Here is a 23,106-nt window from a genome sequence, read left to right as displayed (position 1 = left end):
ATGCTCAAAGAACGGCTGAATGAGTGAATGAATGAATAAATAAAAAAGCAGAAGGCCCTGGTGGCAGGATGTGTTGCGGATGGGCGCCCCCTTGATAGTGCCTAAACTCAGTTCAGGGTCTGGAGGTGCCTGGAGAAAAGACAGCCACGTGGGGGCGTCCCTGGGCGCGTGTAGACCACAGGGGGGCGCCCTCAGCTTGTTGTATGTGACTGGCATCACTTCACACTCAGGTTCGGTTACTAGTGGCCAATTGGAAACAGGAGGCGGGGTTTCCGTTTGATTGACGGCATCGCTCCGCCCAATCTAATTCATCTTTTCCTTGGCCCCGCCCACTCCAGGCTTCGGAGACCCTGAAGGTGGGCCTGATGGAGGCGCCGCCAACTGGACTCCAGCAGAGAGCTCCCGAGGCCGAACCAGTGCGCCTGGCGGTCTGTGAGTGGGCGGCCCGCGGCTAGGGGCGGGGCCACGGCGCTGACAGGCAGGAGGCCGGTCCCGCCCCTCTCGCCCAGAACGGCAGAGCCGGCGCTGGGGACAGCAGAAGTGAGTAGGTGAGCGGCGCAGCAAGATCCCTGCTCGGACCCCGGACGGCGCGCGCACCCGGAGCCCCGGATCCGAGTCGGGCCCGCGGCAGACCGCCAGATAACTGTGCCCCCGAACTACCACCACTTGCGCCCTTCCGCTCCGGCCCGCCTCCCGGAGCTCTCGGCTCCGAGCTCTCCAGCGCCCGTGATCCTCCTGGACCGGTCTGTCCAGATTCCCGCGGGTCCGACCTGCCTGCATCCCCCAGCATCGCCAGGCTCGGGCCGCCGCCTCGGTCCCGGAGCCGCCCGCCTGGATCGCACCCTTTCCTTGCCCGGATCTCCTGGGACCGTACGCGAACGTTCCTCGGAGCCCGAGGAGCGGACCTTCCCCGGGTGCCCGCAGCCCCGCCGGCGCGGCCCGGCGCGGCCCGGCTCGGCTCCCGGAGCCCGCCCCGGCCATGGCCCGAGCCCGCCCGCCGCCGCCACCGCCGCCGCCGCCGCCGCCGGGGCTCCTGCCGCTGCTCCCTCCGCTGCTGCTGCTGCCGCTGCTGCTGTCCACCGGCTGCCGGGCGCTGGAAGGTGAGCGGCGTCGGGGGGCGCGTCCAAGGCTTACGGTGCCCGGGGTCACCCGAGCGTAGGCCGGAGGGGACCCGCGGGGTGGGTCAGATGCCAGCTGGGCGCACGTCGGAGGAGGCTCCGTCACCCGCGCCGCCGCTCCGGGGGCCGGAGGATGGGGTGGGGAGGACGCCCCCGGAGCCGCCTCGCAGGCTCCAGCTGGCTCCGAGGCCGGCGGTACGCGGATCGTGGCTCTCCGGCAGCTGGACTCGGGTTGAGCGTCCCCGAAAGTCACGGCAGCGCTGTGAGCTCTTGGGGGAGAACCCCGCACTCACCGCAGAGGAGCGGGGCCCCCAGCGGCCCGGGGAGGCGAGGGAGTGTGGGCGACCCACCGGGCGAGGCGGGGGCCTCTGAGGCTGCCGCGGGGCTGTGGCGGGTGGGGGCGAAGCGGGACTCCCAGGTTGGGGGGCGGCGTTGGTTAAGAAGCCGTTGGAGTTGACTGTGAGAGGTGTGAGTGCGTGCACCCCGCTTTGTCAGGGGATGGCTGCGGGGTGGAGAGGCGGGGGCCTGTTATTGTTTATGGTTTACGGAGCGCCAGTTACCCACGAGGTGCTGCGTGCACGGGCAGTGCGCGCTGCTCTGCGGCTCTCCTCCGCCTTCTAGCAGGACATCCGAGTGCTCGGGTCTCCGTTGAACCCCCGAAGTTCAGGGGTTTGCCCCATTTGCCGGTGGGGAAAGGCCGAGTTTCTCAATAGGTTGTGTGAAGCCGACCCAGACGGTGCTGGCGGGGGGGGGGGGGGGGGTAGCTCCAACTTGCAAGCGACTGTACTTGGGGGAACAGGATGCTGTTGGCCCTGGTGGGAGAGCTCACACGCATGTGGCCACTTGACACGAGCCTGCGGGAGACAGAGGCGCTGACACTGGTCACGAACAATAGACGCGCACACACAGAGTTTCCAAAAAAACTGAAGCCATTAAATGAGAGAAGAAAAACCTTCCTTAATGTGGAGGGCAGGACACCACAGAAATCTGGGGGAAATTGGAATATAGCCAGTTTTTATTTTCGGCGTCTTTCACAGCCAACTAGTCACTTTCTTCGTACAGAAACAAAAATATGAATTCTGTGTAACTTGGTTTGTTTGTATGTTCACAATTGGTAAACTTAAAGGTTGGAAGGAAGAAAGAGCACAGTTCTGAAAGAAAGGCATCTTCTGGTGCTTTCCAGTGTTCTCTATGGAAGAAATGTTCCTATGAACCCCCACCCCCTTTTATCTCTGAGCCCACCAGCCCTGACAGACCGATTCACACGGGTGGACACATGCAAATCCAAGCAGACACACTGAGGTCGCGCCCACATGTGTGTGATAGGATCTCAGGCGTGAGAAACCAGTGTGGGGCTTTGTTGTTGATTGCCTCAAGGGTGTGAGCCAGGGAGCCTGTTGGAGTTCCCAGGTCTATGTCTCTGTGTCTTAGGCCAGGAGGGGCGACGCAAGCACAGGCGCTTCTGGGGCGCTGTGTGTGTGCTAGGCGCGGGGTCCTTGTCAGGTGTGGTGGTGCTGGTGCTCCCAGTGGGGCGGAGGGGGTGTGGTTTGGGTCAGGTGAGCAGGGGCTACCCGAAGAGGCTCACTCCTTCCTCCCTTTCTTCCTCCTCTTCACCCCTCGCCATCTGCTAGACCCTCAGTGGCAGGCCGTAGCTGGGAGCTGGCATCCAGGTCTCCAGGCCTCCAGGCCAGAACGCTGAGGGGCTGACCAGGAGACAGAGGGCCCATGAGCAGTAGCAGCACAAGAAAGAGAGGGTGGCAGGGCCCCAGCCTTGTCCCTCCTTCCCCCCTCGGCTGTGTCTGGGGCTACTCCCCGACTGGGCAGGTGGTGGCTGGCAGGCCAGGCCAGTGTGGGATGCCCCAAGGAAGCAGCAGTGCCTTCCATGTGTGGCTTTTACCAGTTCCTTTACTTTTGCCATACCTCAGACCTTAGGGTTTTCAGTTTGTGTGCGGGAGAATGAAAGGAAAAAGAGAGATGCTTTGGGGTGCAGACCCCCACACAGAAGTACGCCTGCCCACTCAGTTCTCCCTCGTTGTGAGATGGGTCAGTAATAGCACCCACTATCCTAGAGTTGTAGGGAAGATTGTGTCCTTAATGTGTGTGGGGTGCTTAGCACACAGCCATTATTATTCAGGGATTAACTGCTATTATTGTTACCCTAGGGTCTGCTCTCTGAGGAGGGACAGAAGTGAAACTGGTGTGTGCCTTACCTGCTGGAGGGAGGTTAGAGGAAGGGGTGAGGGGGGCGGTGTGACGGGGGAAGGTTGGTCTGAAGAGAAAATTGTCTCCCCACTTCCATCTCCCTTCAGCTCTGGGAGGGATGGGATGGGATGGGATGAGAGCGAGGTCAGGGGCAGCTGTCTGTGTCCTGCCCATCCCCCAGCCCTGTCTGGAGCTTGAAGGGTGAGGTGGGAAGCCTTGGTGGTTCTGGGCTATGGCCACCTGGCAGGGCTAGCTGGGACTCTCCCCACTCCCAAACTTTACAGGCAGAGGATCCAGGCTCCTTGCTCCAACCTTCCATTTGGCTTTGCCAGGATTTGGTTTGCCCTGGGCCTAGGGGAGCCTTTTGGCTCTCTGCATCCGGGGGCCATTATATCTAGGCCCAGAGTCCTGAGTTGTGTGTACTGTTTCGTCATGGACCCCCTGGTTAGGTGCTGTCTAGCACCTGGTTGCTCTACCTCCCTACATACTTGGGGTCCACCAAGACTGCGTCCAAGGACCTCATCAGTTTTCCATGAGGATGGAGCCAGGGTCCTTGCTCGTCCTCCTTGGTTGAGGAAACTCCTCTCACCTTGCCCTCTGACTGCTTACCTCTCCCTGCAAACACACGCTGATTTTACCCTCAGATTTACCCTTAGTCATAAGAAAACGGGGCCACCTCGTTGCTGACTCTCCTTTTGAGTAGTGTCTCCCAGGCCCTCGAGCCAAGATCCTTCTCCCCTTCAGGACCACGAACCGGAAGGTGAGCAGACCAGGAACAAGCGTGGGATGAGGAAGGAAGTCTGGGCCGTAGGGGCCTTACCCCTTAGATGGGACGGGGAGGTCTGCAGAGAGCCTACCCTTGTGAGGAAAGAGAACCGGTTGCCAGGTGCAAGAGGTGGGGACGGCCTCAGTGCCCCTGGTGTGTGAGGGAAGGAGGCGGTGTGTGAGTCCCTCTCGCCCGCCGAGGCAGCAGCAGTGGCCCCTGAGGAGGTGCTCGCTGAGAGGGGACGCCAGGCCTGGGATTTCTGGGCTGGCTCACTCCTAGAGTTGCCTCTGGCGCCCCCACCCCATCCCTGTTTGTCACGAGCTGGCACCTCAGAGCTGCCGCCGAAGGACGGTGGCAGGTATTTGGGGGAACCAGTTTGCTCGTCACTGCCTTCCCTTTAGCCAGAGCTGCTGCTACCTCCCGCTCTGTGGCCTCAGCGGCGGGGAGCTAAAGCCTAAGCTGCCGTGGGCAAGGCCTCCGCCACCCGGCCTTACACTAATTAAACAGCATGAAGAGGCTGAATCACCAGGCCTGCATAGTTTGAAAATTGTAGCCCTGCCTGTTGTGCTGAGTCAAACTGGTTTGTCGGGATTGGGCAGCTGGGGAGGTGGGGGGGGGAGGGAGACTGGGTACAGCTGGGCACCTGATGGGGTGGGAGAGGCCCCCTGCCCCAAGGGCTGCCCTGGCCCCAGATCTCCTATTGCCTTCTGCCCCCAGACCCCTGGCCAGAGCCACTGTGGCTGGGATCCCAGGGAAGGGCTCAGAGGCCTCACTGAAGGGCTAGCTGTCCATCCGTCCTGGCTGGCTGGCAAGGCCAGGACTAGGGTGGGGGCATGGATGAACACTGAGGCATCTGGGCTCCTTGCTCTGTGCTTTCTCCTCCCTTCTCCCTCTCAGGTTTATTTAATTATAAATCCCCACGATCTGAAGAGAGGAATGGAAAACAAAATGTGTTCTCTGTTTTGAGATGCTCCCCTCCCCTCCATCCTAGAATGGAGGGCCAAGGGGCCATGGGTGGAGAAAGGGAGAGGTAGCTGGGGGGGTGAGTTAGGCTCTTCTAGGTCCCATAGCAACCCTCCCCCAGGCCCCCTTCCTCCTCAGGCTGACCACCCTGAGTGTGCAGCTTGGTACACACATGTGCACCCACTGACACGCAGGGTAGGGGCAAGATGGGAGAAGATGGGACAGCGCCCTTGGGTTGGTTGGCCGAGGTCGGGACCCCATCAAGGAGGAGGGAGACCAACTCAGGGCCGGCGTGGGGTTTTTCTCCCTCTCTTTGCAGGCAGGGCTATGCACCTTCTTGTCCGGATTCTGCCCCTCGGTCCACCTGCCCCTGCACACTCCGCTGGCCCAGCCCAGGAGCATGACCTTCCCCACCGCCTTAAAGTCCCTCATCTGGAGCTTGGGCTTCTTGCTTTTGTCTCTGGGGTTTTTTGATTCCCTGGGTCTCACTGACACAGAGCAGTGTGCTCTGTGTGACTTGGGACCTGGGGTGCTGTGGGGTCTGGCAGTTCCATAAAGTTGTGTGTACTTGGCCCTTCACCAGGGTTGGTGGCTGGCTCCCAGCTGCCCAGTGAGGCCCTCAGACACAGGCTGGGTGCCCACGATATTCTCTTCTTGCTGGGTGCCCAATGTATGTGTGGAAGTGTTGCCCAAAGCTCCTGGGGCTGAGTCTCTTCATGATGCCACCCCTCTCCAAGGGCTCAGTGCTGAGGACAGTGCCATTGTGCTGGCCAGGAAGTACCTGGGGAGGCTACACCCAGCCACACCCAGAATCATCTTCAGGCCCTTGCCCCAGCCCCAGCCTCGTGACCAGTGACCGCTCCGGCCTCGGCCAGGGCCACGGGAGGCAGGTCTGGGGTTTGCTCCTTCCCTGCACCTCTGGCCAAGACTGGCCCAGTCCCTCTGCTTTCTTAGCAGACATTGCCTTCTCCTAGCCCATCCTCCACCCCACCTGAAGACTCAGCTCATAGAAAGAACATGCTTGCAATGTGTGTGTGTGCGTGTGTTGCATGTGTGTGGAGGATGCACCTCTGAGGCTTTATCCAAACCGTAGACGTGGGCATTAGCACTGCGTGCTCCTGTGGCATGTTGGAGTGCACACGCACATCAGCGTGTGCAGCCGATGCCCGCTGGGCGTGACTGCGTAAGAGCACGTCGTCGAGTCTGTATGGAGAACCTGGTGTTTGGGTTTGCACTTGGCTACACTCAAGACTGTGACTTGGGGCTGGCAATCGTGGGCAGTTGGGTGTGTAAGGAGAATGTACTGTTTGGTGTGCGTGCCCTCCGCGTACGCCGAGGTCTCTGGAAATCTGCACACATGAAGACTCTAAGAGTGAGTGTTTGCCTAAGACAAACCAAATCCGTGTGTAGGGAAGCTTCACTGTATGTGAATGTCTAAGGGAGACTAATCTGTTTGTACCATATGCATCTGTGTGTCTGAAAAAGACAGACCGTGGCTGTGTATGAAGCCGTGTGTGTGTGTGTGTGTGTGTGTGTGTGTGTGTGTTTGCGGGAGGCTGTGGCTTTGTGTGTTTTTGTCCACCATATGTGTTGACTTGTCATTCTTTGGCCCCAGTGGCAGAGAATGAGCCCAGCCACTGAGAACTGGGGAATGCTTGTGCGGGTGTGTATTTGTGCACAGGCAAGAGCCACACAGCTGCCGCCACGTGGCCGTTCTCTGTGGCCCTTTGGAAACCTGAAAGGGGTGCTGGTTCACTTCTGAGCATTGAAGCCCCAGTTCCAGAAAGCCCCCAGGCCTGCTGTCCACTTCCCTGCTCGCTTTGGAGGGGCCGGTGGGGTTTCCGGCCTGACAGAGCCCTGTAGCAGAGAGTGGCTGTCTGCCTTCTGGTCTCCCTCCAGCAGCCACATGGGGGGCAAAGGAGGATGGGGGTGCAATTGGCAGCTGGGGAGCTTGGAAACTGCTCACTCAGTCCTCTTTTGTCCTTACTCCTGTACCTCATATTCTTCACCCCAGCTTGCGTACGTGCACGCGCGTGCGGCACACACGTAGCAGAGGAAGGTGGGCTCTGTCGGGTTGGGTCTGTCCCTCCCCATGCCACAGACAGATGGATGCTGAGACCCCCCCATGCCCTTCCTGAGTCTGGGACACAGGCACCTCAGGGTCTCCCTCTTGCTGAAGGGAGCGGGCCCCTCCCCTCCCCAGAGAGCAAGCCCCCTCCCCACCAGGGTGACCGGAGCCCTTCCTCGGGCACACATGACTCAAAATCCAAGTCCTCTCCTCATTAATGGGAAAAATGTGCCGAGATTGAGCGATGGCCAAGGCTGAGCGATGGCCAAGGGCCGATCCCCGCCCCCTCCCTCTCCCGCTCCCCAGAAATTAAACAGAAATGAAGAGCCTCCCTCCACCCCTGCCTACCCCCTCCCCTCCTGGTCCCCACCGTCCCCTCCCTCCCCTCAGTCCTCTCAGAGCCAGCACAGGGCTTGTTTTAAACTGTGGAGGAATCTGGCTGTAGGGGGGAGGGGGCTGAATATTTGGGTTTAAACAGTTCCAGATGGGTTTGGCACAGGCTGAGCAGAAGGAAGTGAGGGAGAGGGAGGAGGGAGGCAGCTCGAGGGAGCGGTGGGAGCCCCTGCCTGCTCGGGGCGGGCGGGTGGCGGGCAGCGGGCAGACAAGCAGGCGGACTGGCTGGCTGGCTGGCTGGTTTGGGGGGGAGGGGGTGCGCTGGGCTCGACTGGCTCCAGGGACAGGAATACTCTGGGCTGCTGGCTGGGGAAGAGGCTACTTGGAAACCTCCCTCTCTGTCTCTGTCTCCTCGGGCCTCCTTGTCTCTCCAGCTCACCGTCTTCTGTAGTCCTCAGCTGACCACCCCACCGGCTGGGCCTAGCCAGCCGGCTCTGCGCGTCCTTCCAGCTCGGAGCCACCCACCGTCCGCCTTGGCGAGGCCCCTGCTCCACCACCTCTCTCCCTGCCTGTCTCTGGGCCCCTGCTTCTGCCCATCTCTCCTTGCCTCCTAGCCCCCTGCCAGATGTCTGTGTCTGTCTGTCTGTCTGCCAGAGAGGCCTGTCGGGCCACCGACCGATGAGGCTGGGATGGCTCACCCTGCAGCCAGGTCCTCCAGGGGCCAGCCACCTCTAATAGAAGAAGAGGGAGCTTCACTCCCCCTTTGCCTTACATGAGGGTCTGGGGCCACAGCTGCCTCACCCACCATCCTCAGCTCAGACCCAGACTGCAGGAAACCAGTGAAGGCCATAAGCCTGGAACCTGTGGGGTTTGGGTCTTTCTCCTCCCGGGCAGCCCCAACCTGCCCCCTTCCAGCTCAGGGCAGAGGGGAGAACTGCTGCTGCCCTGTCTCCCAGGCTCTAAGAAAGGAGTTGGCGTCTCTCTCCTCTCAGAGAGCAGAATTGTTCAGTCAGAACCCAGAACCTGATTCCTAGGGGAGTGAGTTTATGTCAGAAACGTTAACGGGCCCCTCCTATGGGTGAGCAAGGGGAAACAGATAAGAAACTGAAGCTTGGAACAGGATTGGTGCTATGACAAAGCCCCTGGCCCTGGATGCACAGAGGAAGGAATCTAACCCTAATTTGGTGGTTCAGGGAAGGCTTCCTGGAGGAGGTGACAGCTGGATTGGGACTTACAGGATTTACAGGAGCTTTCTAGGCTTTCTTTCTTCTTCCCTTCACACTGTAGTCAGAGTGCTCTGGTTAAGGGGTTAGTTATGGAGTCTGCTACCTTTCAACCCTTCACCCCAAGTCCTAGCAGTTTTACCTTAGACCGTATATTTACTTTATCTGGGCCTCTGTTTTCTCACCTGTAAAAGGGGTACACCAACAGTCCTTATCCAAGGACTGTGGAAAGAACTGAACTAGCTTGTCTTGGTGGCCCTCAGCCCAGCCTCAAAGAGTATTCGTGCCCCATCCCCCAGAGGTGTTTGAGTGGGAGGCTGGGTGGGAGCAGGCTCTGCCGTGTAGCTGCCCTCCCATTCCCCTGGGCATGTGTGGTGCCGGGCCTTTGTGTTGGGAATGGAGTCAGGGGAGGCCTGGGCAGCAGCGTCTGAAGGACACGGTCCTTTGTTCCAGGATAAAGGGCCTGCTACCCCCTTGTGTGGAGATTAGCCGAGCCTGTAGGTGTGTGAACTGGGCCTGGCTTTTACCTCTGGAACCCCGGCTGGTGTCGGTAGCACACACCCACCTCCGACTGGCTGACCTGACGGCTCACGTCTCTGGGGCTATCACGTTTCTGGGGATGGCTGCAGGCTCTTCTCCAGGGCAGGGTGGCTGAGAGCTTCGAGGACTTGGGGGTGGGGTGGGGTGGGATGGGCTGGTACCTGGTGGGAATCATTCTCTGGTGTCCTGGCCTTTCTTGGACGACCTCTTTCTCCCCATCCTGAGCATGGCTTCTGACCTTTGTTCTTCTCTTGCTCCCCAGAAACCCTCATGGACACAAAATGGGTGACATCGGAGTTGGCATGGACATCTCATCCAGAAAGTGGGGTAAGCCTTCCCCACCATCTCCCCTGAGTGCTGGTTGTCAAGTAGGCCACTTCCTCCATCAGCGTCCATTTCCCTCGCCTCACCGGGGCTTGAGAAGGGCTGCCTCTGCCCCCCTTGCCTATCAGTTTCACCTTCTGCGTCATTCCCATCCCTGCACCTGTCACCTTCCTTCTTTGCCTATGGGTAATTCTCACCCTTTCAGCCTTCAGCCTGTCTGTGTCTTCCTCCCCCACACACACCATCTTTGTCCCACTCTCCCTCTGCCCACCCCTCAGCCTGCCTTCAGCCTGTCACCATCCCTCTCCTGCCTGAGAGCTCTTTGCCTATCTTCTCCAACCATCTCCCTCCTTCCTGGGTCCCTGGGTAGGGCACTGTCTTGGGGACCAGGAAACCTTGGCTCCAGATTTCTAACTTGCTATGTGACTTTTAGCAAGGCAACTTACTTTTCTGGGCTTCCATTTCTAAACAGTTAAATTCCTGTAGTTCTGACATTTCTAACATATTCTAATTAACCTCCCTAGATGGCCTTCACAACTCCACTGAGCTCTGGAACACTGGGGTGGGATGGCGCTCCAGGCCCTCATTCACCAGACCTGACTGTGTGACCTTGGGCAAGTCTCTACCTTTGAGAGTCTTGGCTTCCTCTTCTGTAGAGTGGGGGCAAGACAACAGATGTACCTTCTCATGGGGTTGTAGTGAAGGTTAAATGTGATAGTGACAGCCAGTGTTTATTGAATGCGTGCTCTGTATGGGACATTGTTACAGGCCCATTGTATATATTAAACTGATTTGATTCCCTACCATGTCATTTACATCCAATCAGCCCCATTTATAGACAGTGAAACTGAGGCACAAAGATAACAAATATTATAGTCCCATAATACTTATCAAATGCTCTAAGTTTTTTATTCACTTAAACTCATTTATTCCTTATATGGCTTTATTCTCGCCATGTTACAGATGGGGAAACGGTGGTACAGGGAGGTTAAGTGGCTTGACCCATAGTCACACAGCAAGGACTGGGATTTGAACCCATGTAGTCTGCATGCCCAGCCAGTACACCACAGAAGCATCCCTGTGAAGTAAACACGGATCTGGGCACGTGGTAAGCACCTGGCACGTGCTGGCGCTCATTCTGTCTTTTTCACTTGGCCCATGCACAGTGGGAAGAGGTGAGTGGCTACGATGAGGCCATGAACCCCATCCGCACGTACCAGGTGTGTAACGTGCGGGAGTCAAGCCAGAACAACTGGCTGCGCACGGGCTTCATCTGGCGGCGAGAGGTGCAGCGCGTCTACGTGGAGCTCAAGTTCACCGTGCGTGACTGCAACAGCATCCCCAACATCCCTGGCTCCTGCAAAGAGACCTTCAACCTCTTCTACTACGAGGCTGACAGTGATGTGGCCTCGGCCTCCTCCCCCTTCTGGATGGAGAACCCCTACGTGAAGGTGGACACCATCGCGCCCGATGAGAGCTTCTCGCGGCTTGACGCTGGCCGCGTCAACACCAAGGTGCGAAGCTTTGGGCCGCTCTCCAAGGCCGGTTTCTACTTGGCCTTCCAGGACCAGGGCGCCTGCATGTCGCTCATCTCTGTGCGGGCCTTCTACAAGAAGTGTGCGTCCACCACCGCAGGCTTCGCCCTCTTCCCCGAGACCCTCACTGGGGCCGAGCCCACCTCTCTGGTCATTGCCCCTGGCACCTGCATCGCTAACGCTGTGGAGGTGTCCGTACCACTCAAGCTCTACTGCAACGGCGATGGGGAGTGGATGGTGCCCGTGGGAGCCTGCACCTGTGCAACCGGCCACGAGCCAGCTGCCAAGGAGTCCCAGTGCCGCCGTGAGTGGGGGCTGGCCTGGGGCCGGGGGGGGGGGGGGGGGGGGACTCCTGCGTGCCAGTCAAGGAGCTCTGGCTTCGGGTCTGAGGCAGAGGGAGGGAAGGGAAGAGGGGTATCGAGTGCATAGAATGTGCTGCGAGGAGGGAGAGGAGAGACAATGAGGAGACGCACCAGCATCATGAGATAAAAAAGAAACTAAAGAGACAGGAAGAGAAACATGGAGAATCCTTGGTAAGGAGGCCCCTGGGCAGAGAGGCAGGAAGCCGGCCGAGATGCCTGCTTTGTTTGGCCCCAAGTGGACAGCCCTCCCTGGAAGTACTAGTTGGGCCTCCGAGCTGTGGGGACAGGGGCTGTGGGCACTCACGCTTGGCCCTTTTACCTTGAAGTCTCATCTGCTCCTCGAGAGGCGGCGTTTACAGCACAGTGGTCGGGGGCCCAGTCCCTGAAGTCTGAGTCCTAACTCTGTCACTTAGCACTGGTGGGACCTTGGGCACGTTACTTAACTCTTGGAACCTCGGTTTCCTCGTGTGCTGGATGGGGACAATCGTGGGGCTTCCTCTATGGACTCATAGTGGGCTTAAGTGAGTCGATGCATGTGAAGCTCTTGGAAAAGTGCCTGGCACATGGCAACACCATCACCACCTAAGTGTCAGTCATGACTCTCTCGGGAGCCAGGGGATGCGTGGGGACAGGGATTCTCTTGTCCTTATTTCATATAGGAGGAGGTTCAGGAGGCTTGTCCGTGGTGGCTTGCCGAGACTCCTAAGACCTTACAGTGTACTAGACTTCCGGTTCTAAAACCCATTCACGAAGGGTTCTCATTCGAGCCTCCGTTTGCCAGTAAGGAAACGGAGTCCCCGAGAACAACTATACTCAAAGTGTCATAGCTGGGAATGTGGGAGTTGGGGCTACAGCCTTGTCCAGTGCTCTACCATGCAGGGCAAGATGCTAAGGGCCTTGCCTTCTATCCCTTCTGCCCCGGCACTTGCAGCCTGTAACTCTGAAGGGTGGGGGCTGGCTCTTAGCACAGCGCGAGGTGTGAGAGGGGCTGGCTGCCCCACCTGGCCGGGATGCCCTGTGTTGGGTGTTGGCATGGCAAGGTGAATAGTGCCTTGCCCGGCCCCTCTCCACTTCTCTATGGGAACCTGCCCCAGACTTCCTCTTCCTAAGTGGAGAAAGGGGGTGGGGGTGATGAGCCTGACAGCCTGAAGAGGGGCTAACACTCTGCAGGTCCTTGGCAGGAAATGCATGCTGGTTCCCATAGCAACCAGCCTGGCCTGGCCTCTGCCCCCTCCCCCACTGGCTCAAAAGAGCTTGGGTGGAATATCACCTTAGTGAGGGGGAGATTAAATCCCAGAGAAAAGCATAGCCCCAACTCTGGGCATTCCACACTCTGGATGACCTCCCCAGGGGCAGTCATATATGGATAGAGTGACCATATGCTTTCACATGTCTGGGGCAGTCCTGGCTTATGCTCATTATCACATGATTATTACTAGCGGCCCCTTTTGCTCTCAAAATATTCCAGTTTGAATAATAAATCCTATGGCTGTCATAGACAGGCAGAACCCCACAGCCCAGGACCAGGGGCCCCAGTGTAGATGACAAGAGAGGAAACTGAGGAGAAGGGATGTTCAGGTACCCAGCTCTGGGCTCTCTTTGGGGCCTGGGGTGCCCCTTGTGGATGCTTTGAGGCCTCTGAACTCCTGGTGACCCCAGCCTTCCTGCCTGCTGTCTTTTTCTCCTTTTCTCAGCCCTCTTCAGCCCCCACCCCTGCCCAAGGGCAGGAAGGAGCCGCTGCCCTGCTCCTGGTGGGTGGGGAGAGAGGCTGGTCCTGGGAGCAAGGCCCCGCCTCTGGCTGTTCCGGGGCGGCCATGAGGGTCCTAGCAGTGATTTTCCTCCACTTTCAGGGAGGGGGCGGGAGCATCCTGGCAGAGTAGAGGGTGCTGCCAACCTGCCAGTGGTCTCTTCCCCACCCCTCCTCTTCCTTCTCTCTCCCTTCCGTGCCTCAACAAGCCCAGGCTGCCCAGGTGATGGGGCTGACGTCTTCGCCCGTGAGGCCCTGGGGTAGGGGTGGGGGGCCGGGGCGGGGAGGAATCCGCTGACGTGGGGTTTCCACAGGGCAAAAGGGCCTTTTGTAGCTGTACCGGAGTTAGGCAATCCCAGCGTAGCCCCCACAGTCTAGGAGCTGGAGGGGCCAAGACCAGGGCTGGGGGAGGGCCAGAGTCTCACCGATCTGAAGGGCATGCCCATCCTCTTCTCCCACGCAGCCTGTCCCCCTGGGAGTTACAAGGCGAAGCAGGGAGAGGGGCCCTGCCTCCCCTGCCCGCCCCACAGCCGCACCGCCTCGCCAGCTGCCAGCATCTGCACCTGCTACAGTAACTTCTACCGTGCGGATTCGGACTCTGCAGACAGTGCCTGTACCAGTAAGTGAGCTCATGGCCCCGCTCGGGGGCCCGAGACAGTCGCTATGAACGGCCGCTTTCCAGATAGGGAAACTGAGGCTTGGGGAGGTGCGATGTTGTGCGCAACATGGCACAGCTGAGAAGTGACTGGCCCGGAGCCAGAATCTAGGTCAGCCGCCTCAGCCTTTCCACCAACACTGAGGAAGCGCCCACCAGCTCCTAGCCAGGCATCCGGAGCCATTGGGCCTCTAGCCCCTCACTCCTCCCACTGTGTAGAACTGCTGTTCTCCTGGCCCAACCCCAACCATAGAGGGGGCCTCACGTCCTTGGGGCAGCCTAGTGCCCTGCTTCCTCCCTGCTCTGGCCTTTGGTGCCAGGCATTGTGCCAGGTGCCAGTGATGTGGAGGAGAATAAGATTCAGTCACTGTCCTAAAGGAGCTTGCCACCTGGTGGGAGAAACAGATATAAAAACAGATAATGACCATATAATGTGCTAAGTGCCGGGCTGGAAGGATGCCCAGGAATTGTGCTATGGGGGTGCAGAGGACAGGAAGGAGAAGAATCAAGGAAGGCTTCCAAGAGGTGGTGACATCTCAGGTTGAGCCTTGAAGGCTAACTAGCGTCTTCCCAGTGGAGAATTGTAGGAAAGCTATTCTGCTTATTAACGCGGAGTCAAGAGCAAGGCGGTAGGAAGCTGCTTGCGGTACACAGGAACCCTGGGTGGAAGGGTGGTGCTGGGGCCCTAGCTTACTGCCCTCTCCCTCCACCTTCCCTACAGCGGTGCCATCTCCCCCCCGGGGTGTGATCTCCAATGTGAATGAGACCTCACTGATCCTCGAGTGGAGCGAGCCCCGGGACCTGGGTGGCCGGGACGACCTCCTATACAACGTCATCTGCAAGAAGTGCCACGGGGGCCCTGGGGCCGGGGGCGCCTCAGCCTGCTCTCGCTGTGATGACAATGTGGAGTTTGTGCCTCGGCAGCTGGGCCTGACAGAGCGCCGGGTCCACATCAGCCATCTGCTGGCCCACACACGCTACACCTTTGAGGTGCAGGCCGTCAACGGTGTCTCGGGCAAGAGCCCACTGCCCCCCCGCTACGCGGCTGTGAATATCACCACCAACCAGGCTGGTGAGGAGGGGGCACGGGAGGGTAGGGCCTGGGTCATTTTCTCCCACACGGAGCTTAGGTTGTCCAGGGCCTGCCAATGGACCACCAGGGGTCCCCTGGGCACCGGGTCCTTGGGAAGGATGCCAGGGCCCGAGAAGCCCGTTGTGAGCCCCGCCCCCATCTTCCCTTAGCCCCGTCCGAAGTGCCTACACTACATCTGCACAGCAGCTCCGGCAGCAGCCTGACCCTGTCCTGGGCACCCCCAGAGCGGCCCAATGGAGTCATCCTGGACTACGAGATGAAGTACTTTGAGAAGGTCAGAGCCTTGGGGGGCAGGCGGAGGCCTTGGGGTGAGAAGATGACCCCCAGATAGTGTCAGGGGCCCCTGGAAGCAAGTACCTCTTGGGTACTGAGGCAGCCACAGGTGGGCCCTGGGGGGCGGCAGGGGCGATGGGCCTCAGGGCCACTGAGGCGCCTCATTTCTCGCGGTGTTGCAGAGTGAGGGCATCGCCTCCACGGTGACCAGCCAGAAGAACTCGGTGCAGCTGGGCGGGTTGCGGCCTGACGCCCGCTACGTGGTCCAGGTCCGTGCCCGCACCGTAGCCGGCTACGGGCAGTACAGCCGTCCGGCTGAGTTTGAGACCACAAGCGAGAGAGGTACGGACCCCACTGCCCCTGTTCCTGCTCACCTCCGTCCCTCCTCACTTTCTGTCCCTCCACTTACCCAGTCCCCTTCCGGTCTCCAGGCTCCGGTGCCCAGCAGCTCCAGGAGCAGCTTCCCCTCATCGTGGGTTCTGCCACGGCTGGGCTTGTCTTCGTGGTGGCTGTCGTGGTCATCGCTGTCGTCTGCCTCAGGTACTCCCAGGCCCGGCTTGCTCCCTCGGGCTGGCGAGAGCTTCCCTGGAGCACCCTAGAGCCCACATGCCACAGAGGCCTTTGGTAGGCCCAGACTCTCCTCGCTGCCAAGGCCATCTCTAGTCCACACCCCTGTCCTCATCCCATCCCCTGCCCATCCCCTGGCAGATCCCCTCGGGGACTGAGTCCACTGAGTCCCTTGCCCAGAGACCCAGTAGCTGCTGTTACCACTACCTGTGGGGCCAGGCAGCAGGCCATCCCCTGTGCACCCTGCCCCTCCTGGGAGCCCGAGGGTCCCCTGGACAGAGGGAGCTGTCGGGCTTGTCTCAGGCCGCACCCCTGCCCTGCCCCCTCCAGGAAGCAGCGGCGCGGCTCTGACTCCGAGTATACCGAGAAGCTGCAGCAGTACGGTGAGTTTGTCTTTTCATCCTCATCCTGCCGCCCCCCAGTTCCCTTGGTCCCTGCAGGGCTTGGAGATACCCTTTTCCCCTGCCTGGGATTTCATCCCTCGTACTCCTATCCCGGATAGCCCCTCCTGCTTCCACTCAAGTGCCATTTCCTGAGCCCCTACCTCCCTCCTGCTAGCCCCAGAGATGCATGAGAAGTGACCCCTTTCCTCAAAGGCAGCTAATCCTAGGAGAAAGACAAGATACGTACACATAGGAAAAAATGAGAGGACAGTTTAGTGTTAAGCTGGGTGTTCCTGTTACAAAGGGCAGTAAGAGTTCAGAAAAAAGGAAGCCTTCCTGGAGGAGGTGGCCTGGGCTGAGCTGAGCCAGGCGGGTTGAACAGGGTTTAGGGAGGTGGGGGAGAGCATTCCTGGCTAGAGAAGCCTCTGGAAGGTAGTGGGTGGGGTGGGGAGAGTGCCCGACTGTGGGGGCAGTGAGAAGACTGGTTTGACAGCTGCTGGGGAGCGAGACTGGGTAGTTGTGGCCAGTCCTTGGAGGGTCGTGAAAGGCAGGCAGAGGAGTTTGGACTTGACTCCACCATAGGTAATCCAAAAGGCTCTCAAGCTGGGGAGTAATACAATGTGAGTATTGTTTTAGGGAGACAGGTATGCAGGATAGATTGGTGGGAAAAGTCCAGAGGCAGAGAGCCCAGCTGGGAGACTATTGCAATAGTCTGAGTGTTGAAGGCCTGGATAAGGTCAGGGGCAGTGGGAATGAGGAGAGGGATGAATCTGAGAGATGTTTTGACATGATGAGAGATGAGGGAGAAAGAAGAATAAGAATCCTAGGTGTCTAGCTTTTATGGCCACTAGTTCTCATGGAGGGAATGGTGAGGGGGTGGAGAAGGGGCGGGTTGGGACTCCAGCAGGGAGGAAAGACTTAGGAGGGAGGGTGTGAAATGTGCTCCCATCAGGGTTTGGGGGGGAGGGGCAGTAGGGCAGTACGCTGGGCCTGAGGGCGCAGCCTGAGGAGTTCCCTCACTGACCCCCACCGCAGGCCAAAGATCTGGCCTCTCTCATGCCTGCCTTTTCTCCCTCTAGTTGCTCCTGGAATGAAGGTTTATATTGACCCTTTTACGTATGAGGACCCTAATGAGGCTGTGCGAGAGTTTGCCAAGGAAATCGATGTCTCCTGTGTCAAGATTGAGGAGGTGATTGGAGCTGGTGAGTCCCCTAGTGTACAGTGGAGAGGAGAGGTGTCGGGGGTGGGGGGTGTTACCCCAGGGAGGGGCCAGCATGCACTGGATACAAGGCCAATCCCAGAAGCCCCTTCCTACCTGTGCCCTCTGCCCTGCAGGGGAATTTGGGGAAGTGTGCCGGGGTCGGCTGAAACAGCCAGGCCGCAGGGAGGTGTTCGTGGCCATCAAGACGCTGAAGGTGGGCTACACAGAGAGGCAGCGGCGGGACTTCCTCAGTGAGGCCTCCATCATGGGTCAGTTTGACCACCCCAACATAATCCGACTAGAGGGCGTGGTCACTAAAAGTCGGCCAGTCATGATTCTCACCGAGTTCATGGAGAACTGTGCCCTGGACTCCTTCCTCCGGGTAAGAGCCAGCCCCCAGCCCCTCTCCCTGCCCTGCCCCACAGAGCTGGTGCAGGGAAACAGCCAGGTCCTCAGAGCCAGAAAGACCCAAGTTCCCATCGCGACTCTGCCTGTGTGACCTCAGGCTTTACGTAACCTCTCTGAGTCTGAGCTGCCTTAGTTATAAAATGAAAGCGGTGAGAGCTATTTGGATCCTCACCGGGGTCCGTCGGGATGTTGTATACAGATACCCGCCACACAGTGGGCCGCTTACTTTCAGTGCACTCGGCACATAGTCACAGGGATAGGTGAGGCATGGTCTCCAAGGCCTTAGAGAGGGTAGGTGGAGGCACAGGGGGGCGGGCATGAAGGTCTCGGGCGGGCCCTGGGCCAGTAGGGAGGTGATGGGCCCACCTGAGCCTGCTCGTTGCCTCCAGCTCAACGACGGACAGTTCACGGTCATCCAGCTGGTGGGCATGTTGCGGGGCATTGCTGCTGGCATGAAATACCTATCCGAGATGAACTACGTGCACCGAGACCTGGCTGCCCGCAACATTCTTGTCAATAGCAACCTGGTCTGCAAAGTCTCAGACTTCGGCCTCTCCCGCTTCCTGGAGGATGATCCCTCTGATCCTACCTACACCAGCTCCCTGGTACAGGAAGCAGCTGGGAGGGAGACCGGGGGCGGGGCCAACCAGGCAGGGGCTCGGGGCTGGGGACCAGCCCCGAGTCATAGGGTGAAGGGCGTGTGCCCCCCCCCACCAGGGCGGGAAGATCCCCATCCGCTGGACTGCCCCAGAGGCCATAGCCTATCGGAAGTTCACCTCTGCTAGTGATGTCTGGAGCTATGGAATCGTCATGTGGGAGGTCATGAGCTATGGAGAGCGACCCTACTGGGACATGAGCAACCAGGATGTGAGTGGGGCCAGCCAGAGTGGCCAGGTGGGTGGGAGTCAGCTGGGGAGCGAAGTGGTGGCTCACTCCAGGTTTCCCTGTTCTCTCTTCAGGTCATCAATGCCGTAGAGCAGGATTACCGGCTGCCCCCACCCATGGACTGCCCCACAGCACTGCACCAGCTCATGCTGGACTGCTGGGTGCGGGACCGGAACCTCAGGCCCAAATTCTCCCAGATTGTCAACACCCTGGACAAGCTCATCCGCAATGCTGCCAGCCTCAAGGTCATTGCCAGTGCCCAGTCTGGGTCAGTATCTCTGCCTCTGCTCCCACTCTGCTTCTGAAGATTTATTTATTTATTGGGGGGGGAGCACATGAGCAGGGGGGAGGGGAAGAGGGAGAAGGAGAGAGAGAATCCCAAGCGGACTCCCTGCTGATCGCAGAGCCCGACATAGGGCTCGACCCCACTACCCAGGGATCATGACCTGAGCCAAAATCAAGAGTTGGACGCTTAACCGACTGAACCATCCAGGCACCCCATGTTCCCACTCTGCTCTTGGGCCAGCAGCCCCACCCCTGCTTCCCTTGCCATTAGGATTCACCCAAGTCTCTGTCTTCTCCCCACAGCATGTCACAGCCCCTTCTGGACCGCACGGTCCCGGATTACACAACCTTCACGACAGTTGGTGACTGGCTAGATGCCATCAAGATGGGGCGGTACAAGGAGAGCTTTGTCAGCGCGGGGTTTGCAACCTTTGACCTGGTGGCTCAGATGACTGCAGAGTGAGTGTGCCTCAGATTTGGAGGGGCAGGGCCCAGAGCGGTGGGCAGGAGGGGAGGGACTGACCCTGGCCTTGGTCCCTCTGCAGAGACCTGCTCCGGATTGGGGTCACCTTGGCTGGCCATCAGAAGAAGATCCTTAGCAGTATCCAGGACATGCGGCTACAGATGAACCAGACGCTGCCCGTGCAGGTCTGACACCCGACTCCCACTGGGTGGGTGCCCCCCAAGGACTGTGCAGGGACTCTGACCAGCCGGCTGGACTTTTGGACTTTTGGATGCCTGGCCTTAGGCTGTGGCCCAGAAGATGGAAGTTTGGGGAAGGCCCAAACTGGGACTTCTCCTCCAGGCCTGTGCTCCCTCCCCAGGAAGTGTGCCCCAAACCTCTTCATATTGAAGATGGATTAGGAGAGGGGGTGATGACCCCTCCCCAAGCCCCTCAGGGCCCAGGCCTTCCTGCTCTCCAGTGGGGGATCCCCACCACCTCAGACTTCGTTGTTCTTCAGTGCTGGAGGTCCTGGCAGGGTCAGGTGGAGGATAAGCCTGGGTTCTATAGGGCCCAGCCCTGGCAGGGGTCTGGCCCCCCCAGGTAGGCAGAGTAGTCCCTCCCTCAGGAACTGGAGGAGGGGACTCCGGGAATGGGGAAATGTGACACCCCATCCTGAAGCCAGCTGGCACCTCCAGTTTGCACAGGGACTTGTTCTGGGGGCTGAGGGCCCTGCCCCACCCCCACCCTTGGTGCTGTCATAAAAGGGCAGGCAGGGGCAGGCTGAGGAGTAGCCCCTTGCCCCCCAGAGACTGACTCTCAGAGCCAGAGTTTGGATGTGTATGTGAGTGTGTTCGTGTGTGTGTGTGTGCGCGCGCGTGTGTGTCTGTGCATGCACTGGCCTGCACAGAGAGCATGGGTGAGCGTGTAAAAGCTTGGCCCTGTGCCCTGCAGTGGGGCGAGCTGGGCCGTCAGCGGAATAAAGGCAATAAGATGATTCTCTTGCCCCTTCTCTTTGCACCTCCCGAGGTGGGATTCCCTCATGCCCTCAGATTCACAGTCACTCAGTGCCGGCCCTCTTCAGAATTCCCTGGAGTCTTTTGGAGACCAGACTTACTGCATCTAACTTATTGCATCTTGCGCTTCAGCCTTATTGCATCGAACCTCTGGGAAGTGGGCAGTAACAGGAGAGCAAACTGCCCCGGAGTGCCTTCCTGCTAAGGCCCAGGTGTTCCTGGGGTCAGGACAGACACTTCCCAGTCGCCTGGTGTTTTAGAGTCCTTTCACACCCATTGTCTCTGAGGGAGCTGAAGGTGTAGGGGCCAAGTGACCTTGGGACACAGAGGGCAAGAGCCTACGCTGGCGTTCGTATACAGAGGCTAGCTCCTTTCAGCAAACATCAGCCCAGAAGTGCAGCTACTCTTTACTGAGCGCTTACTACACTCCAGGCACTGGGCGAAAATGCTCCATTTATACATGGATCTTATTTAATCTCACAACAACCAGCCAGGGACGGAAGTATTTTTATCTCTTCTTTACAGAGGAGGAAAGGGAGAGGTTAAGTAACTTGCCCAAAGTCGCTGAGCCAGTAAGTGAGGCCTGGGGCTGGGATTCCCACCCAGAGACTGCCTGCACACTTGAAAGGTTCAGAGGATAAATAACAAGAACCAGGAAGAGGATTAGGAAAACAGCTTCTGGAAATGTCAAAGGAGAAATTGTGGGGGGCGCTCAGAGGCCCCTTGGATACAGAAAGAGACCAGATTGGGGGGGGGGGGCAAATGCAGTCCTTTTTCCCAGTGTCAGGAGGGACCCTCCAGGCAGTAAACCTTTTCTGGGCGTGGAACACGTTTCCAAGGTACCCGCAAACCCTAAATTAGAGGGTCTCGACCAGACCCGGGAGGGGGAGGGGCGTGGGCAAAGCCTCGTAGATCTCGGGGTTCACGCCTCGCGGGCCCGCACATCTCCCAGACGTCTGGCAGGGCAGAGTTCTCGGTGGGGCAGGTAGCGCGGGGTGGGGCAGCCGCAGGCCCGGAGGCGCGGGGCAGCTACTTCAGGCGCAGAGCAGCAGGCCTGCGAGGCGGCCGAGCGCGGAGGCTGCGGCTTCGTGCAGCGCCGGGGCGGCTGGGCGGCGGCCTGCGAGCCGGGAGCGGGGGCAGGGGAGCGGACGGCGCGCGGGGCGGACTCCCGGCCCGCTCCCCTGCCCTGCGGCTGCGCGCTCCCGCGCTCCGCTGCTCCCGCCGCGCCCGCTCCTTAGTATTCCCCCCACGGAGCCGAGCGCCGCGCTGCAGCGGCTGGCCCGGGGGAGGGGCGCCCTGCCAGGCTCTGCCCGCGGCGGGGCGGGGGGGGGGGGGGAGTTCGGGAGGGAGGTGGGCACGGAGCTCCAACGCCGAGCCCTCCAGCCCCGGCTGGGGACTGCTGAGAAGGGAGTGGGGGTGTGTTGGGGGGGGGTCCGAGGTCGCCTTGGGCCCAGGCGCCGGAGCTGTCAACGGCGCGAGGTGTCGCGGGCGGCCAGGGGGGGGGGACGCGGGGCTGAGTGGCGTCCTGCACACCCCGCGCCGCATTCCCGGGCTGAGGGTTCAGATAAAGAGGAGGGGCGCCCCCAGCGCCTGCTCAAGTGTCCACTTCCTGGTCCTGAGGCTCCGAGGTGAGAGAGGGCCGGCGGCCCATGTGTCCTGGACTGCCCCCCTCAGCGCCCTACCCGTCACTTTAACAGTCTTAGCGGGAGTCTGGGACGGGGGCTCCGCCCGCAGAGGTAAGGTATCGCCCCCTACTGGGTCCGCGAGGAGGGCGGGCTGGTGGACGTTGAGCGCCGGGGGCGGAGTGGGGGCCAGGAGCGGCACAGAGGCGGCACTTGGGTGCGTGCGCCCCAGGCGGAAGATTCCGAGGGAGGTCTTGAATCCAGAAATCCGGGGTAGGTAAGGTATTGTGTTGGATGTGCCCTGTGCAGCCCACCGCACACACCTCCCTCCAAGTGTGTTCAGATTTGTACTCCCCTGCATACACACCTCTCTCCTTTCACTTAACCCCTGAAACAGCAGACAGGGCCACGCTGCACTTACCCAAGCCATACCCACAGCAGGTCCTCAAGTCACCGCCTTTATTCAGGTTCACAGATTCACACGTCCTCAGTGGCAGACCTTCCCGTCCCAACCATCCAACCTACACAGGCTAGAGCTTCCATGACCGAGAAGGGGTGGGAGAAGGGATGCAAAGACCAGAAGCGCTAAAGCCACCCCCCTCTTGAAGGCACCTGCTTTGGTGCATTCCTACCTGGGCAGCCTAACCCAGCCAGCCTGTGTGTCACGGGGTGGTGGTGGTGGGGGGGGTGTTGGGATGAGTCCTCAAGACCTCAGAGCAGGAGTGCAAGGAGGGGTGGGGAGTGGTTAGTGCAGAGAAAGAATGAGGGTACTCACGAGGGGTCTGTCTGGCTTTTCTGGCAGCAGATAAGGAATGAGAGGTAGTGAGGTCTTACTCTGCCCAGTCTTAATTACACACTCCTGGGGGCAGAAAATTAGATCTTCCAAGTTAGTGCTTGAAGAGGGAAGCCAGTAGGGGGGCGGGGGGAGGTATTGAGGCTGGGGGAGGGGCAGCTCTGGCGAACCTCCCTTATCCCATCTGCCTCAGAGGGGCAGTTGCGGCCCAGATGACCCATTTCATGCCCCTCGCTGTGCCTAACCTCAGAGTATGGACAGGTAGGGAAAGTAAGGTGCTCTAGGCTGTACTCAGCCCTTGA

At 59.5% G+C, this 23,106-nt stretch overlaps 1 protein-coding gene across 2 annotated transcripts; it reads left to right on the top strand.

The window, feature by feature from the left end:
• Positions 1–528: 528 nt before the first annotated feature.
• Positions 529–20,370, top strand: EPHB3 (EPH receptor B3). Of its 2 annotated transcripts, none has more exons than XM_032407008.1 (16): positions 529–1,100; positions 9,476–9,540; positions 10,704–11,376; positions 13,645–13,800; positions 14,558–14,908; positions 15,079–15,203; positions 15,385–15,544; positions 15,634–15,742; positions 16,100–16,152; positions 17,232–17,354; positions 17,488–17,735; positions 18,151–18,366; positions 18,479–18,628; positions 18,721–18,914; positions 19,235–19,390; positions 19,477–20,370. In XM_032407008.1, the coding sequence occupies exons 1-16, from the start codon at positions 980–982 to the stop codon at positions 19,583–19,585; spliced, it is 3,009 nt and encodes a 1,002-aa protein (XP_032262899.1). In that variant the 5' UTR covers positions 529–979; the 3' UTR covers positions 19,586–20,370. The 2 variants fall into 2 exon arrangements, with proteins under 2 accessions (XP_032262899.1, XP_032262900.1); XM_032407009.1 differs by lacking the exon at positions 529–1,100 and adding an exon at positions 1,271–1,380.
• Positions 20,371–23,106: the final 2,736 nt, after the last annotated feature.

Source organism: Phoca vitulina, unplaced genomic scaffold, assembly GCF_004348235.1.
Source record: "Phoca vitulina isolate PV1807 unplaced genomic scaffold, GSC_HSeal_1.0 scaffold8, whole genome shotgun sequence".
Lineage (NCBI taxonomy): Eukaryota > Metazoa > Chordata > Mammalia > Carnivora > Phocidae > Phoca > Phoca vitulina.
Note: the sequence above shows the minus strand (reverse complement) of the source record. Positions and strands in the feature narration are given on the sequence as shown.